At 38.9% G+C, this 15756-nt stretch overlaps 1 protein-coding gene across 1 annotated transcript in view; it reads right to left on the bottom strand.

Moving 5' to 3' along the window:
* Window positions 1-8468: 8468 nt before the first annotated feature.
* The window catches only part of MARCHF5 (membrane associated ring-CH-type finger 5), a 29098-nt gene continuing 21810 nt past the window's right edge, over window positions 8469-15756 (bottom strand). The window contains exons 4-6 of the mRNA XM_035541613.1: window positions 12614-12797; window positions 11998-12164; window positions 8469-10815 (exon numbers count right to left, since the gene is read on the bottom strand). Of these exons, the coding sequence (XP_035397506.1) occupies window positions 10699-10815; window positions 11998-12164; window positions 12614-12797 (468 nt within the window). The 3' untranslated portion in view covers window positions 8469-10698. The remainder of the gene's footprint in view (window positions 10816-11997; window positions 12165-12613; window positions 12798-15756) is intronic.

Genomic DNA, 15756 nt, shown 5'->3' with positions numbered 1-15756 from the left:
CAGCAGCAGGTGCCCACCCGAGGGGAAAAAGCAACCTTCCCCTAGGAGTGTGTCCCCAGACTAAGCACCGCCTGCTGGGTTCTGAGAGAGGAGCTCTCCTTGGAACACTGCATTTGCATTGTATCTGCTAACGTCAAGGCTTAGCACAGGACAAAAACATCCTGAATTTAGCAGAAGTACCAATTCAGATAAGTACAGGCTCAGCTGTTGCTAAATTGGCAGTTATAACTCGATAGGCTCTGCTCCCCCGCCATCGTCATTGTTGGCGCTGGAAGTTTTGTCTCAGTTGAGCGAGTATTCTGTTTTGTAAGCTCTCATTTGTCTTCTGTTTGACAGCTTACAGTGAATTTGTTTAGCTGTACTGATGAACTGCTGTCAATGGAAAGAGCTCCAACCACCAGAGGCATACCAGGAACATGAGCCAAAATCTACAATTCATACAGGGTTGGAGAATGGGGAGATTAACTATAAAAGGACTGAACCGGAATAGGAGATCAGATCATCTCAAATACTATATGTGTTCAGGATTGCAAATCCATGCCCAACTATCTCTGACCTTTAAAAGTACATTTTCGGCACAACCATAACTACTGGCGGGAGCAGCAGAAGCAGGAAGAACACCAAGTGCTGGCAGGTACTGGCGCTTCACCTGCTGCAGGGCCTAGATCTGCTTTCAGATAATAGCGAATTTTACAATTCCAACATCTGCTCTAGGCTTATATTGCAACCACATCTGTGATAGGGAGGAATGATCTTGTTCTAGACATGATACAAAATCTGTTTCCTGCCAGGCAGTTGGTATGCTTTCAGAACTCTGCCCCAATGCTCTCGCCTTTGTGTTTTGTCACTTAGCAGACTGAGGCTGACCTGGGCTCTGTGCAATGGCTGCACTGTGGTCTGGCTGCGTCTTGGTGTCAGAGCCTTGTAATGCACCACTGAAGCTAGAGGGTGTTTTAATAAAAATATCATACTTGCTGGGGGAAAAACAAAGTGCATGCAGTTCACTCAGTAGCACAGACGAGTCTCACCCCCAGCCTCGTTTGGAGCAAGGAGCAGCCAACTCGGCCATCCATGTGTAGGCTCTGCTTTCACCGTACAGCGGTGGCAGAGGGCAGCCTGTGCCCTGTGTCTTTGACTGCAGCATGACTTGGGCCTTTCCTGTGCCCGGGGAGCCCTGGGCTTGGCTTCGCTCCCAGAGGAAGAGAGGTGCTGCTCTGCCAGCCTGGCTCCAGTCCTAAGTGACTACTTTGAGGTCAGCCCGAAGCTCTGCAGTTCCAACTGCCCCAGGAACAGATCCCTGATGCAGGTGTGCAATAAGCTGGCACCAGCTTATTGACTTATGAGACTGATGTGTCAGATCGCTTTTTTGTAGCTTTCATTAAATTTATCTTAAAGTAAGAGAAAGAGGGTCTCAGACCAGCTCCGAGTTTTGTCCCAGCAGATATTACACCTATTGTGCTGCTTGAGCTGGTGACAGGCTGCCCCCTGCATCTTCTCATCCAGCAAAGACCTAAGTAAGCTGTGTGACTGCACCTTGAACCAGCTTAAATCAGTCTGCAAGAACACCCACCTGTGACAAATCTGTCAGATATGGTCAGGAAACTCCACTCCTCAACTGGGATTGGCAGTTTACGTGTCAAGTGTTTGCTTTGTTTCTAAAGATGGAAAAGGGACTTTTGAGGCTTAAAAATCAGGTTGTGCAGATGAAAGTGACCCTGCGGGCATTGCCAGTACCACCCCTCACACTTTACCACTACACAAGTGGTTCTTCATGTCCTACTGCATTTCACTGCTCGCTGCTGTCCCCCGCCAGGCGTGACCGCTACACAAGAGCACCAGCACTGGAAGGGCCACATGGCTGGCCCTGCGGGCTGCCACCCTGCTGGCTCCTTTTTGGCCTGGCACCAGCACTGAGAAAAAAACCAGATTTTTGTGTGTGCGTGTACAAGTAGGGGCGGTCATTAACTGTTACATTTCCCTTTCTAGTGCCAATATAATTTAAAAGATTTAATGAACTATATGCATTGCTGAAGACAGAGCACCCAGTTCAGCTGTTAAGAGTACCAGAATTTAACTTCATTGTATGCTGTCCCCATACTTCTGCTTCCTTATGTCTTGGGCAGAAAAATACTGTCATTTTGATGGTGATACTGTTCCTCAAGTTGATTAGTAAAGAGACTTGACATTCAAAAAGGGTTGTTATAGAGGAGATATTTTGAGGCCATCTAATTACATCCCAACAGTACAATAAGGAAAGGATCTACTTTGGGAATAGAGGAAATGTTAGGATGCAAAAATACACCAGCTTTTGGAGTCTGCTACCATGTGCTATATAATTGTGGTGCACATTTGATTTATCCTAATTACATTTCAGTGGCTTTATTTGCTTTCTGACTAGAGCAGAACTGCCACACAGCGAGTCCAGCATGCCTTTTGTGCCCTTTGTGTGGTGCACACTCCCAAGCCTTGCTCTTCCAAAACTAGAACGTAACCAAAACAAAACTCTAAGCCCCCCTTCAAGCTGCATGTCACGGCTGATGATTATACTCAGTTTTGCTTGATTGTGTTCATGTGTATGCAAACAGATTTTAAAATTGGCTCACTGACTGCCACTCATAAGAATATATTTTAGGTGCAAGAAAAGGATTGCATGCCTTCTCAGGCGATGATTATGCAGCTGCCAAAAGGGATGAATTTAAGTCTCATGTTCTGCTTTTTAAAACATTCTGATAATATGCTCCTGAGGAATATCCAGATGCAACTAATTATCCTGTAATGAGGCTCCTAAAGCTGACTGTCTAACGGGCTTTTGAAGGTGTCCAGCTTGTTATACAGAAATGATTTGTTTTGACTTTCTTTAAAGTCTTCGTATGTGGATGCCATACATGGTTGTATTCATCAATGAAGAGACGGGAAGGAAAACACTGAGGTTTATGCAATTTAATCGTTGTGGTAACAAGAACAAATAGGGTAAGCACGGCAGATGCATTTTGCTTGTCAACTGCAAGCTTGCAAATCATTACTTCCTCCTCTAACACCTGAGTGCCACCATTTTGGAAATAAGAAGCTAGTAAAGTTATTTCATACATGTAACCTCATGCACTTTGGGAGGTGTCAGCAGTATCACTTCCCATTCTAACAACTTTACAGCAGTACTGTCTGTAACCACATTTCTCTACACAAGGATTTTCCCCTATCTTTGCACTGAAATAAGACTGAGGCACAGGGAGCTGAGTGCTACAAGTCATGCAGTGTTAATCTTTGCAAAAGATGTACTCAAGATTCTCACGGGGTCAAGAAACACCCCACGATACTCAGATTTTTAAGGAGACGAGATGATCCCTGATATCTGGGCCAAACTGCAGGTTGTGTTGGGGCAGGTTTTGTTTTTGATATCCACTAGTAAAGCTATTTTTTGTTTTATCTTATTTGTAGATTAGGACAAAATACATCTGTGAGCTGCTAACAACTCAACCCGTAAGCGTTATGTAAAGGGTTTCCAACACATAGCACATGCTTTAGCTCAGCAAGGCTGAAGTGCTTGGAGTAGGAGTTGCTGAGAGGAACACCACGGACTGTCCGTGATCACCTACTCTGACTCTATCCAAAATAACTTAAGACCTGAAAGCACAAGAAATACACATTTTTTTCCCTGTCATTGGGCATACAACTAGCTACATTTAAATGTCATAAACGCATTAATAAAGTCATCAGGAGTTGTACCACCTATTAATCAGAGGCTGATTTTGAGCCTCTTTAGAAAAGAAAAACTCAGTTCTTATAGAATCTAGAGCTGAACAAAGAAATGCAAGCACATACGCTTTTGGAATTCATGCTGTAAGGATTAAATTCACAAGCAGTTTGCATTTTCATTCATTTTTGAAATGAGATGGGAAAGGAAGCCCTGTTACCAGTGTCTGCTGTAGGAAACTGGTCTTGGTAATGGGGGAAGGCCAACTGCATGTATATTTGATTTATGATGTATTTAACTTATAAGTGGAAAACACTTTAATAGTATCTTGAAATTCAACAACATCCTAGGGGTAGAGAACCCTGCAGTTAAAAGATGCTAATGTTGTTTTCAAAAGAAACCACTAAAAGAATGAAAAACCATAGCTTCATGTTTAAAAGGCACCGAAGAATTTAAGAAAAATCTGAAAGCTTTGTTTAATGAAGTTCAGAACCTTACAGGTTAGCAACGATTTTTTATGCCTCTCTCCATCATCAAAAGAATTGCTGTTATATTGGTTATGAGGAATCCTAATAGTCACTCATAGCTCAGTACAGAAGGATTCGGGTTTGAGTCTCTGCTTCAGTATGTCAAAAGGGCATTTTTTCTTACCACTAGGAATGACCCTCAAGCTTTCATTCCATCATTCCCCTCTCTCCAGAAGGCTTTCATTGTGAAATTTGTGTTCCATAAAGCTTCTGCAACCTTACTCATCCAGAGGGAGTTGTTATAATGTTATATATATTTAACCAACATCTGTCTTAAATTAGGAAAAAAATCCCTGAAGTTGAAATTAAAATATAGTGGAGAAAGAGGACTGTCCTCCTGCACTGCAGTCTTGATGCTTGAAATAGAATAACACACACAACCCGTGCATAAGTAACACTGCAGGCTACCACTGGCAACACACTGAGAACTATCCATAGGAACCATGCAAGGGAGGGAAGGTGGTAAAGATTTTCTTCTATCAAACGCATCTGAACCAGCTACAATTTCAGTGGAGGAAAAAAAAAAATAATTTTGGTAAAAATCAGAAAGCTACTATCCTATCTCTTTTATCTTCTGTGCATCAAAAGTGTCTGGAAAACCGATAGCAAAAGTCTCTTCCAGAGGTACACTAAACAGGAATATTAGCTTCTTGTAATGAATACGGCAAAGAAACAGCAACTACTCACAAAAGAGTCATCGTAGAATGGTTTGGGTTGGAAGGGACCTCAGAGATTATCTAATTATAACCCCCCTGCCATGGGCAGACACCCCTCCCACTAGTCCTTCCACATACAGTAACTAGATCAGTGTGTTCTTTCATCAGCTCCTGTTAGCTGCAGCAAAGTGTTACCAAATTGCAGCAAGAGTGGAAGAAATAACACCGAAAACATCTCTAGTTGTGCATGCTGCATCACTGACAGTGCTCTGAAACTGGAAATAACTTCAAAATAATTTTGACTTTTATTTCTAAAATAAACATAGTACTTCCTATAGAGGCCCACTGCTTAGGCAATCACTTTTTCATGGCTTAGTCATCCAGCATTAAACGAGGTGCCTACAAGATATGTTTTGACAGGTGCTGCTGAGCTGTTTAGTTGAGGCAGTTTCAAATCATGTCTACTATTTGCTTTTAGTGGTTCCAGAAAGGAATTTTTTCTACTGAAGTACTTAGCATGGCACAACCAGAAATAACTCCTTTGTGCTTATAATACTCAGAGGTGCAAACACAGTTAAATATCCAGAGCATATGAATAACTAACTGGTGAGAACAAAGAGGCCACATGCCTTCAAACTTGGAGGTACGGGGAGGCCGTGACCTAATGGTATGGTTTACCCCTGTTTACAGAATATTCCTTAGCACATAAGACTTTTTTCACTTGCAGTAATATTTTCTTTGCACACATCTTTTGACTGTTGCCTTTCTGGAAAGCTAGCTATATTACTTGAGCTCTTGAATAAGCCCTAAAAATAAAGCCCACCTTAAACTTCTATGAATTAATAAAGCAGAAGGAACTTGAATAGTTGAAATCCAGGGCAACCTTTGACACAGATATTTCTAGTTTTACAGCTTATTCAAATATAGCAACCTGCTAAACAGCAGTGAAGAAAAGTCTTGGTCTCAACATCTACAAGAACTGAACCTACTTGATAAGGAATGCTAGTTTCTGATTTTCCAGATTTTGCCAAGATTTTGCCAAGATTTTCTGAAATAGGTTCGAGTGAGAATCTTTCCTGAAATCACACTAAGTGAGAGAGACTAGGAGGAGAAAACATGCCTTTTGCAATCAACAAGGCTACAATATGGCAGTTCAGATACTGAGAGACTCTGCGATGATGAGGATGATGTACTGCCAGATGCAGTGGTGTAGTCTCTGTGCATACAAGAAGAGTATGTATGTCATCAAGTTAAATTTCAAAGAATTTCAAAGAGCATGTACAGTTTTTTGAAGCATTTGAATTATTCACCATCACCACCCTGGAAAGAGGTGGAAACAAGTAAGCTGCCAATAAGTCACATTACTTGAAGAGTCAAGAGGTGTCAGTTCAGGGAAACTGACATAGAAGCAAGCAAGGTGTTAACAGCTGAATTTCTCCAATGTTAAAAGAAATTAAACCATTTAGATTAAAGCAGATAATTAACACTGCATTGCCTTAGTGTTTTTAGGTCACCTTAAACACTGCCTGCATTAAGTTCTGTTGACAATACTGTAAATAGAGTTGATCCTGTCCTAAGGTAGGGGGATGGATTATGTTGTTGCTTCAGCCCCAGCCACAACCATTTTCTAATATACTGCTGTTTACATATCCTTCACTACAGGCAAGAAAGCTTTCAGTAAGATTTATTAATTCACAGGCTGAAATTAAAAATTTGTGAAAACTCAGTACAAAGGCTAGTTTCCATAAACAGCTCTTCTTTTAAGCTTTCTAATGAGTTTAGTTAACTGTCACAACTGCTACCACAAACAAATAGCCCCACACAGACCTATGTTCTGAGAAAAACAGGAAGAAAATGAAGATTACAGATAACACTCGTGCCAAAACAGAACCATCTCCAATTTAATTGCCGTTTCTCAAACTGCACAAGAGAAAATGAACACAACAATTTTGGGGGCTTAAATAGTAAATTCTGTGTCACACTGTATAGAACAGAAGAGTGACTTTGCAAGGATACAGAGGAAAGAAGCTGTTGATGAGGACCATTAAGACTTTCAGAACTTCCTAGCTTTGACCTATGATGAGATTGCATACATTCTTCAATTATTCCTCCCCAACATGCTTTTAAAAGAAGTTTTGACCACAGCTGCCTACTAGAAAGGAATTCCAAAGCCAGCCATGTTAGTGAAACCAGCATTTACACTTAAGAACAGGAAGCAGTAATTGTTAGCACTGGATTTCTGATGAGAACAGATAACACAGCCTTACCTAATGATGCGCTAAATAAATTTAATAAATTTAATCCTAGTTCTTCAAAAAAGAAAACCAGAATAGCAAACCACATGGATGTAGAACATCAGATATAGGGTTCCAAAAGCAAGATTACTGGTCTAACAGTAAATGGATTCTTGACCTTTGTGTTCTACTGCTCCCAGTTATCTCCATCGGTTAAAAAAATTTAAATCAAGAAAACAACCATGCAAACAACGGACATACTTATCTGCGGCTAAAAACCCTAAAAGGAAGCTAAACTACTCCAGGTATCTGGACCCTCAAACACCTACTCCACAAGCAGTTGTCCAAGTTCCACAGCATGGATTTAAAAAATAAAAAATAAAAAGGGAACTTCACAGCTGCCACTGTAAACATTATGCCACAGAAATTCTAGTCAGTGAATTGTATCCTCAGATGTTGGTAACTCTGTAGTCAACAACACCCCTGCACATCTTTTCATACAAGTACAGAACTGTTCTACATACTTCCCAGGAGAGAGGTCTTAAATAGCAAGATTGTTGGATCCCTCTCTGATAGCCAAGGGAGACCGCTAGTTTTTGCGGAAATACTCCAGAAGTTGAGGGAATTAATATTTCAAACCAGGCAACACAAAGAAACAGTTGCGAAAAAAGCTTTTGCAAGGTAAAGAATGAAGGAAAAAAACATCATTCAAACCAAATACTGAAAAGTACAGCAGGGCCCCATCTGAATCTAAGAGTTTAAGATGGGAGGTAAAGGAGAAGAGGAGAAACGTTATGGGAAATGATATAATTCCCCATAATTATGGCTCAGTTCTTGCATAAATGTTGATGTAATAAAAGAGAAACCAAGTTCAAGATAAGAACGTACACTGAGAAATGCTAGATAACATTTAATACTCCTTCTCTGAAGGTAAGGGGACATAAATTAACCATTAGTGAAAAAAATACTTCCTGCAGCCAGTATGATCTTTCTCAATGAAAAGGGATCAGTGTATTCCCCAAATAAACTCAGCACATCAGCCAACCCAGAGATATCCAGTAACTCCCAATCCCAGTTTTGTATTACCAGAGGCCCTTCATGTTGCAACGATTAGTTTGCTTCAGATGTTTGAGAAATGCATTCCCCTATGTCGTTAATTAATCACTAGAAGGGGGAAAGATATATAGTCAACTTCAGTATGAGCTTAATGACTCAAAGTAATTTTTCCTTTACCCCCAAGATATTTCTTTGGGCTATCAACTTAAATTTACTATATAAGTCTTTAGGAATGCATTAACACACAACATTTTCCATTCAGTAGTTTTGCTGTAGGCTTTTGTTCAACTGACAAAATACACTGGGGAGTGTAAAAAATATTTATTCAACCTAATTCAACATAACTATAATTTGCAATACCAAAAACAAGATTTACAACATAGTAACCAAAGTAATGACCATCTGCTACTCAGTTTAAATCATTTTATAATCCATACAGTATTTTTTGTAATTATATTTTTTACAATAGTTTCAATTTTCAGTGAAGACAATGACCTTTCCCATAGAACAAGTTTCAACACCAGTAATTTGCATCATTCAATTCTTCATGAAACTTTAAAAAACAGTAATAAATTGTCTGGAAATATATACAGTGAAGACCACTGAAAAGCTGTTTTCTCAAAATGAGGAATTCTGTAAGAAATATGTATTACATTGTTTCAAGACTATCTTACAGAAAGCAGCAACTTGCAGAGGTTGCTACTCCATTTAAAGTTTTATATAAAAGTTAGCCCACTAAGACAAATATAATCAGCAGCCTTACAAGATGATAGTAATTCTTCAGTTACAGCAAGAATCTTGTAGTATTCGATATGGATTGAATACATAATTTTCAATACCTGTAGTTTTTTTTGAATACTAGGTGGCCATTATATACATTTTTATACAGTTCTAAAATATTACATCTCAGTATTTAAGACAAATCATACTATAGAAAAGGTACCATATTTTGAATTTCTTTAAGATACATTATTGCAGTCAAATATGAAGTTCACTCTGCATTTACTTCGTTTCTGGTGAAAAGAAATATTTACTTATGAATACTTCCACTAAGTTTTTTTTAATCGTTTTCTTTTTTTTTAAACCTGCCTCCATGCATTTCATGTAGTATTATGAACAAGAAAGTAAACTGAGAAAAAACAAATAATTTGTTGTAAAGAAAACTTCAGGTACTAAATCTAGGTTAGGTTTTGGATGAATATTAAATGACCATACTATGTTTGTCAAAATTTAACTTCGCAAAACAGTTAATTTCTGTTGAAGTTTATAAATACATCAAATAACTGAAGTGCTAATGTCTCCCTCAGCAGGCTACTTCAAACATACTGTAATAGCAGAGCTTACTGTATAAATAACTTAGTTTATTACATGTTTAAGATTTATCCTTTGTTCTCTACAGAATGGGTTCAAGTTGTCTTAAACTGTCTAACCTGCTGGTATGTACTATACTCAAGTTAGGGACCCAAAGTGTAGTGTCACCCTCCACCAGCCTGTGTTCCTGGCTATCCTTCCACTACAGCTGGCTTGGGCAGAGAAGAGCCTAGTCCATATACAGGAACTGATGTGCACACCCAGAACTGGAAGTTTAAACTGACAGCTTCCTTCTAAATGTGGCTTTAGTGTCCAATGTTTCCTCACATTTCTGCGATTCTTTTCACTTGTACAGATACTTACATAATCAAAAGGAACATGAGAACTAAACAACTGCTCTAATACTTAACTAGAAAATAAGCAGCTGAAATTCACTTCCTGTGTAATTATTTTACTGTGAAGGGGGAAAAAAAACAAAAAAAACAAAAGCTATCCAGTACCAGTTACAAAACAGTAAAAAAAAAAAAAAAAAAGGCCATGAGAAAGTGACTCTAGGCAGTGCAGAGGATACAACAGGACAGTAAAAATGATCAGCAATAAGAGTCACCTGGAAGCCATGCTAATTTTGACAGCTAGTACTTAGGTGACTGAAGCTGACATAAAAGTCCTGCAAGGTTACCTGTCTTCTGCTGTCTCTGGCCAGCCATTTGAGTATTGCGCACTCCCTGTTTCACACCAGCAAAAAAAACAAGGAAATCTATATTGACCAACGTCCCACAATTACTTCTCCTTAGTAATGACTCACATTTCTTTTTCTAAGCAAAAAAAAGTCCCTTCATTGTGTGAAGTGCTGAAATGGACAATAGCCTGGGTAGGAAAACAGTAGAAAAGGCATCCGGATGAGGCCTACATTAACTACACAATTTAAAATGTTTTTATTTTGTAGCTGATGCTATTTTTCCCCCCCATTCAGCATACTGGCTGTTTCAGAAGCCTGTTGCCCAAGACAAGTACCCAAAAATACTGAAAGCAAGTCACATTCTTAGGTTCAGTGGTTTCTGAAAAGATTTACCCTGCCACATGACAGTGCTTTATCATACTTAAAAGAAAAAAAATAGGAGCAGCAACTTATCACAATTCTCCACTACTGTGCAATAATGATGGAACCAATACAACATGGAAACCTGTTAGATGAGACTGTACGACATCAGAAGATCACAGCTTTATGCACCTTCTTGCTCAGGATAATTTAAGATTTTGCGGTGAGCTTGGCGCAAATACTGCTGCTGTTTGAAGTAAACCTTAAAAGCTCCTTTTATAGCAACAAAAGCAATTCCACCCTGAAATAAAAAGAGATACTGAACGTTGTAGGTTTTCAAAATCATATCATTGCAAATGCTCTTTGCAAAAAATTCTTGTTAAAGAAAGCTTATTTTCCAACCAAATAGCATTTTCTTTTGAAGTTCAGCTAATTAGGACAATTTCAAATGATTATAACAGACAAAGTTTTCAGCCACAATACAGTACTGCAGAGGTTCAGGTTATATATAAGGGATTACAAACCAGACCTATAGATTCTTTTGAAAGCTCTTATTTCTTTGAGAGTTTGACAAGTATTCTAAAAGTCAAAATCTATCCTATTTAAAGAACAAAGTAAAACAGATAGTTATCTGCTTTTCTCCGTTCTCTGAATATATTATAGATGGCACAGAACAATACCTTTCCATAATCAAGACTGTGAAAGACACCACTTGCTAAAGGCAAGCATGGGGTGAAATAAATGTTTTTTTTGCAAATCAGATTTATTAAGTTTCAACCTGTGTTCATCTCAATTCTTTAAAGTGAGAAGAGACATTAAGAAGCCTTTAGCCTGCATGACTGGTTGTAGTATTACTGTGTCTACCATATGGAAGACAGGTGCAAAAACACATTAGAATTGGGGAAAAAAAGGGGACTGAAGTGATAGTCAAATCAACCAGGGATACCACTTTATGAAATTGTATCTGCTTCCTCTAAAAAGGAAGCAAACCAGAGAGGTTATTCACAAAGAAAGATTTTTGTCCTCTCCTTTTTTTTCTACCTCCATTCAAGTTCTATGGAGAGTTTATCTTTCCCCTCTTATTAAAATAAATTAAAAATATTCTTAGAGTGAACAGAAGCTAATATGGAAAGCTTGGGAATGTAAACCCCAGTCTTCCCTTCCAGAACTTGTTCTTAGAAGATACTGGTTCCTCATCTTCATTATCACCCTTAATCACTGTTAAGAACTGCCTAGCACAGTACCGGATACAGGTTTCAGCCTTATCCAGGAGAGATTAGTTTCAGTCATAGGGGAAGAAGTCTTTCACACATGTGATGCTTGCCTACTGCTAAGACAGACAGCTTTAAAAGAAGAAAACATATCTCTACCCTTAATCAAATGCCACTTTAAGTCCTAGTTCAATTCATGCTTTTGACTTCCCCCCCCCCAACACTCCACATTCCCATATTATAATTATGAATCAAACAATACTGAATCTTACCAAGATTGTCCTTTGTAAGTTTGAGTTAACACTGCTGAACATCAGCTTGCCAACTATCGTGGCAATAGTAGGGAAAACTAGAGCTCCACATAGAATACGTGTAGCAGAGACGTGATCGGCCAAAGGGTTGGCCTCTGCTGGAATACGAGGAACAGGACACCCAATGCCTACAGGGATGAGTAGGGAAAGAAAGGATTATGTACAGCCACTGCCTCACACAGGACATAGAAGGAACCAGCCCTGCCCTCCCCCTTCTTCATCATAAATCTATAGCCCACCAACTTTGTTATTCAGTTCAGTTACCTTGAGAACTAGCTTTCTTTTCAGTGAATTTTCCATTTCAATTAAATGACTGTATTAATTTTTACTTTCAGAAATGAAGCCAAAGATTTTCAGTAGCTTATTTCATTACTAAGGCCTTAACTGAAACCATGCTCCTGCTCCTATTGGTCTTCCTTCCTCACTAAATACCATACAAACACAATCCAAATAAACTTAACATAACAGACGGAAGGTATGATCACCTTTAACTAAGAATGGCAAAAACTGACCTATCTCCATCTCCTAGGGGGCAAACTCAAGCTTGGTATTTCCTTTTAAGTTTATATCACATTACCTGGAAATATGCTGTTCAAAATTTGTAGTTTATTAGAGTATTTGCGCCACAGTCTGAGCACATAGTCCTCCCAACGAATCATCTTGCCCAGTATTAGCATGACTGGAATAGTGGGAAGTCCGATCAAAAGAAATAAAGGATCCGCTCTCTCCATGACATCAAGACCTTCTTTGTGACCCACCACCTGGTGAATACATACATATATATATTGCTTATCAAGCATAATGCAGGTGAGCAAGCTACTAGCCCTAGCTTGCAAATCATTAATCTTGCAGAGACCTGAAATAAAAGTCCCTACCATCTTAAGAAAGGTTTCATGTGCATCCGTATTTGAGTAAAAACAGAAATATTTAAAAATACAAAAATAGAAAGCTTCCCAAAACGCATAGAACTGACCGTTTTTAGAATCATTAATTATGCAGTCAAATTGATTAGATGTTGCTTATGAAAGGACAAATTGATAGCCAAGTATTTCAGGACATTTTAATCAAAATGTTGCTTAGGAATACCTTATGCAACAGAGATCACAGTATTAAAAGTTATTGCTTCCCTAGACAATTCAGTAAGAGGTACATTATTTTCCGTTGTAGTGGAAATAGCTGCAAGTTTCACTTGTACCTTACACAATTTTAAATGTGGTTAATGCTATAGTTTTAAAGAACAGTAATTACTGATGTGCCTAAACCATTCTCCTGACATAAGAAAAAAAACTTAGCCTTTGCAGCTTAAAATTTACAAATTACAACCGCAACAGAAGAGTACATGATAATTTTTTTTAAACTAAGTAAATCTAACAGGGCTGAGAACAACAAAAAAAGGAACGCTCTTGAAGAGCTGCTGCCTGTGGGAAGTCCACTCAGGATCAGTTTGGGGGGGGGGGGGGGGGGACACCATCCTGTGGGAGAGACCCCACGTGCAACAGGGGCAGAGAGTGACTGTGAAGGAGCAGCAGACATGAAGCATTAGGGACTGACTGCAGCCCCCCTTCCACTGCACTGCTTGGAGGGGAAGGAAGAAGAATGTGGACGGGGAGCGAGGTGTTTTTAGTTTCTCACTGCTCTCGTCTGATAGCAACAGGCAATTACATTAAACTCCCTATGCTGAGTCTGTTTTACCCATTATATCAATTAGTGAGGGATCTCCATGTCCTTATCCCAACCCGTGAGCCTTTTTTCTTATCTCCCCGTTTTTTTGAGGAAGGAAAGAGAGAAAGCAGCATGGTTGAGCTGAGCTACTGACTTGTGTGCAACACCACACCTTGCTTTGAAAAGCATTCCATCTTATTCTTGTAGAACAGGAAGTTATATTATTTACCACAACTTCTAAAAGATGGGCATAACCAGTATTGTTGCCACCAAAAGATTATTCCTTCAAAAAAAAAAAAAATCAGCATTTTTCTTCCAGCTTTTTTACTTTCTTTCACCCAAACTGTGATGTCTAATGTTATCCTTCTCCTCAATAGACCTCATCCATGCTAAAAAGCCTCACTCTTATCTTTTTGCTTTAGATTACTATTTCTCTGTTTTCAATAACCCTGTACAATTTGTTACTGACTAGGCCTACACCTGAACTCACAACGTTAACCCTGTTTCTCCATCTGAAGCTTAACCTATAAAGAGAGCTTTTGTGCTTCTCTGGCCCTTCAACTGAAGAAAAAGGTCTGCAATGCATCAGGACAGAAATTGTATTAAACCTATCAAATTTGGAGTAGGAAAGGAATGTAACAGTTCTCTCTTCTCCTAGTTTAACATCCACCATTATAAGCAAAAATAAGTTATTCTTAGACAGCCTATCGTCCATATGATCAAAAAAACATTAAACCAGAAGAAAAAAGCTAGTTCTTCAAACCCAAGATTTAACCAGCTGTCTGAATTACTGTAGGTGTCAAGTTGTAACCATGTGATTGCTCAACTAGACCCACAGTTTGCCATTGCTTAAGACCAGAATCTCATTTCAAAAGCAAAGCAATTACAGAAAGGAGTATTTATTTTTCCATTTGGTTATGTAGTTCTAGAGAAGCTACATAGATCATAAAAGTTCCTGTAGAAAAAGGTCCAGTGTAGCAGAGAGCAAGGAGATAAGGACTAGTACATTTCACTACATTACATTTTTATTAATATAGTTGCTTGCAGTGGCCCTGTAAGGGGCCTCCTTCGGAGGAGGTACTGAAAGTCATTTTGCGTAACTTTTATGCAGGCACTTGACAATGGTACCAGGGAGACCACATCAGCTCATTTGGGCTCCAGCTCAACTGGTTATCACATACATTTTTGCTACGAGGTCATGTACAAACAAAGGCAAAGAGCACACAGTCTTGAGATGTAGTAACTTGAACTGCATGGCAGTACCACACAGTTCAAGAAACAGTAGGTCCACATGACTTACATGGATAAGCACTAGATTGTATATGTAAACTAAGCTACAATTGTGTACTGTAATACCTAAGCATACAGATGCATTTATTGTACAATCTACCTACAACTAAACTTCATCGGAAGTACTTCTATGCTTTCAGGCAAAACAAAGGTTATGGACTAGACACAGTAACTAAAATGGTAGCAAAGGTCCTGCCAGTTATACAGTCTATGAAAACTTGTCTTGTAGCTGAACTAGGATAGCTGTGAACAATAGTTAGTAGTCCAACACCTGTCAACATCATTTTTATATTCAAGTAGCAAGGTCTCAAGAACAGAAGTAAGACAGTCTTTTCAATTAACTAGATGATCTGAATAATCAAAACATACTCTTAATCTGAAGTGGTCTGTATTTGTTGTGTATGCATCAATAGCATCATTCAGAGCATGCACATTTTCCTTTATATAACAAAAAAAGAGTTAGGACTGAAAAATCCACCATGTCTCAGCCCTTTGAATGTTACCAGCAAATTTTTTTTTTCCTGCAGGTAAAGAAAAGATCATGCCTTTTCTAAAAAAATAAAAAATAGGAGTTGCCTACTCATTACTAGTTGTCTGGCACTAATAGCACTTCTTTGACAATGGAAGTAGGTTCACCAGCCTGTCACAAGCAGGGCAGCGAGCAGCAGTAGTGAAGTTTCTTAGGTGTAGACTGTGAATCCAGTTTGAACAGGCGTACTTGGCTTGATAGAGTACGATCAGTTAAAAAGCAAAAAGCTTTCTAACAAC

This window comes from Cygnus atratus, chromosome 7, assembly GCF_013377495.2.
Source record: "Cygnus atratus isolate AKBS03 ecotype Queensland, Australia chromosome 7, CAtr_DNAZoo_HiC_assembly, whole genome shotgun sequence".
NCBI lineage: Eukaryota > Metazoa > Chordata > Aves > Anseriformes > Anatidae > Cygnus > Cygnus atratus.
The sequence above is the reverse complement of the archived record's forward strand: the minus strand, read 5'-3'. Positions and strand labels throughout refer to the sequence as shown.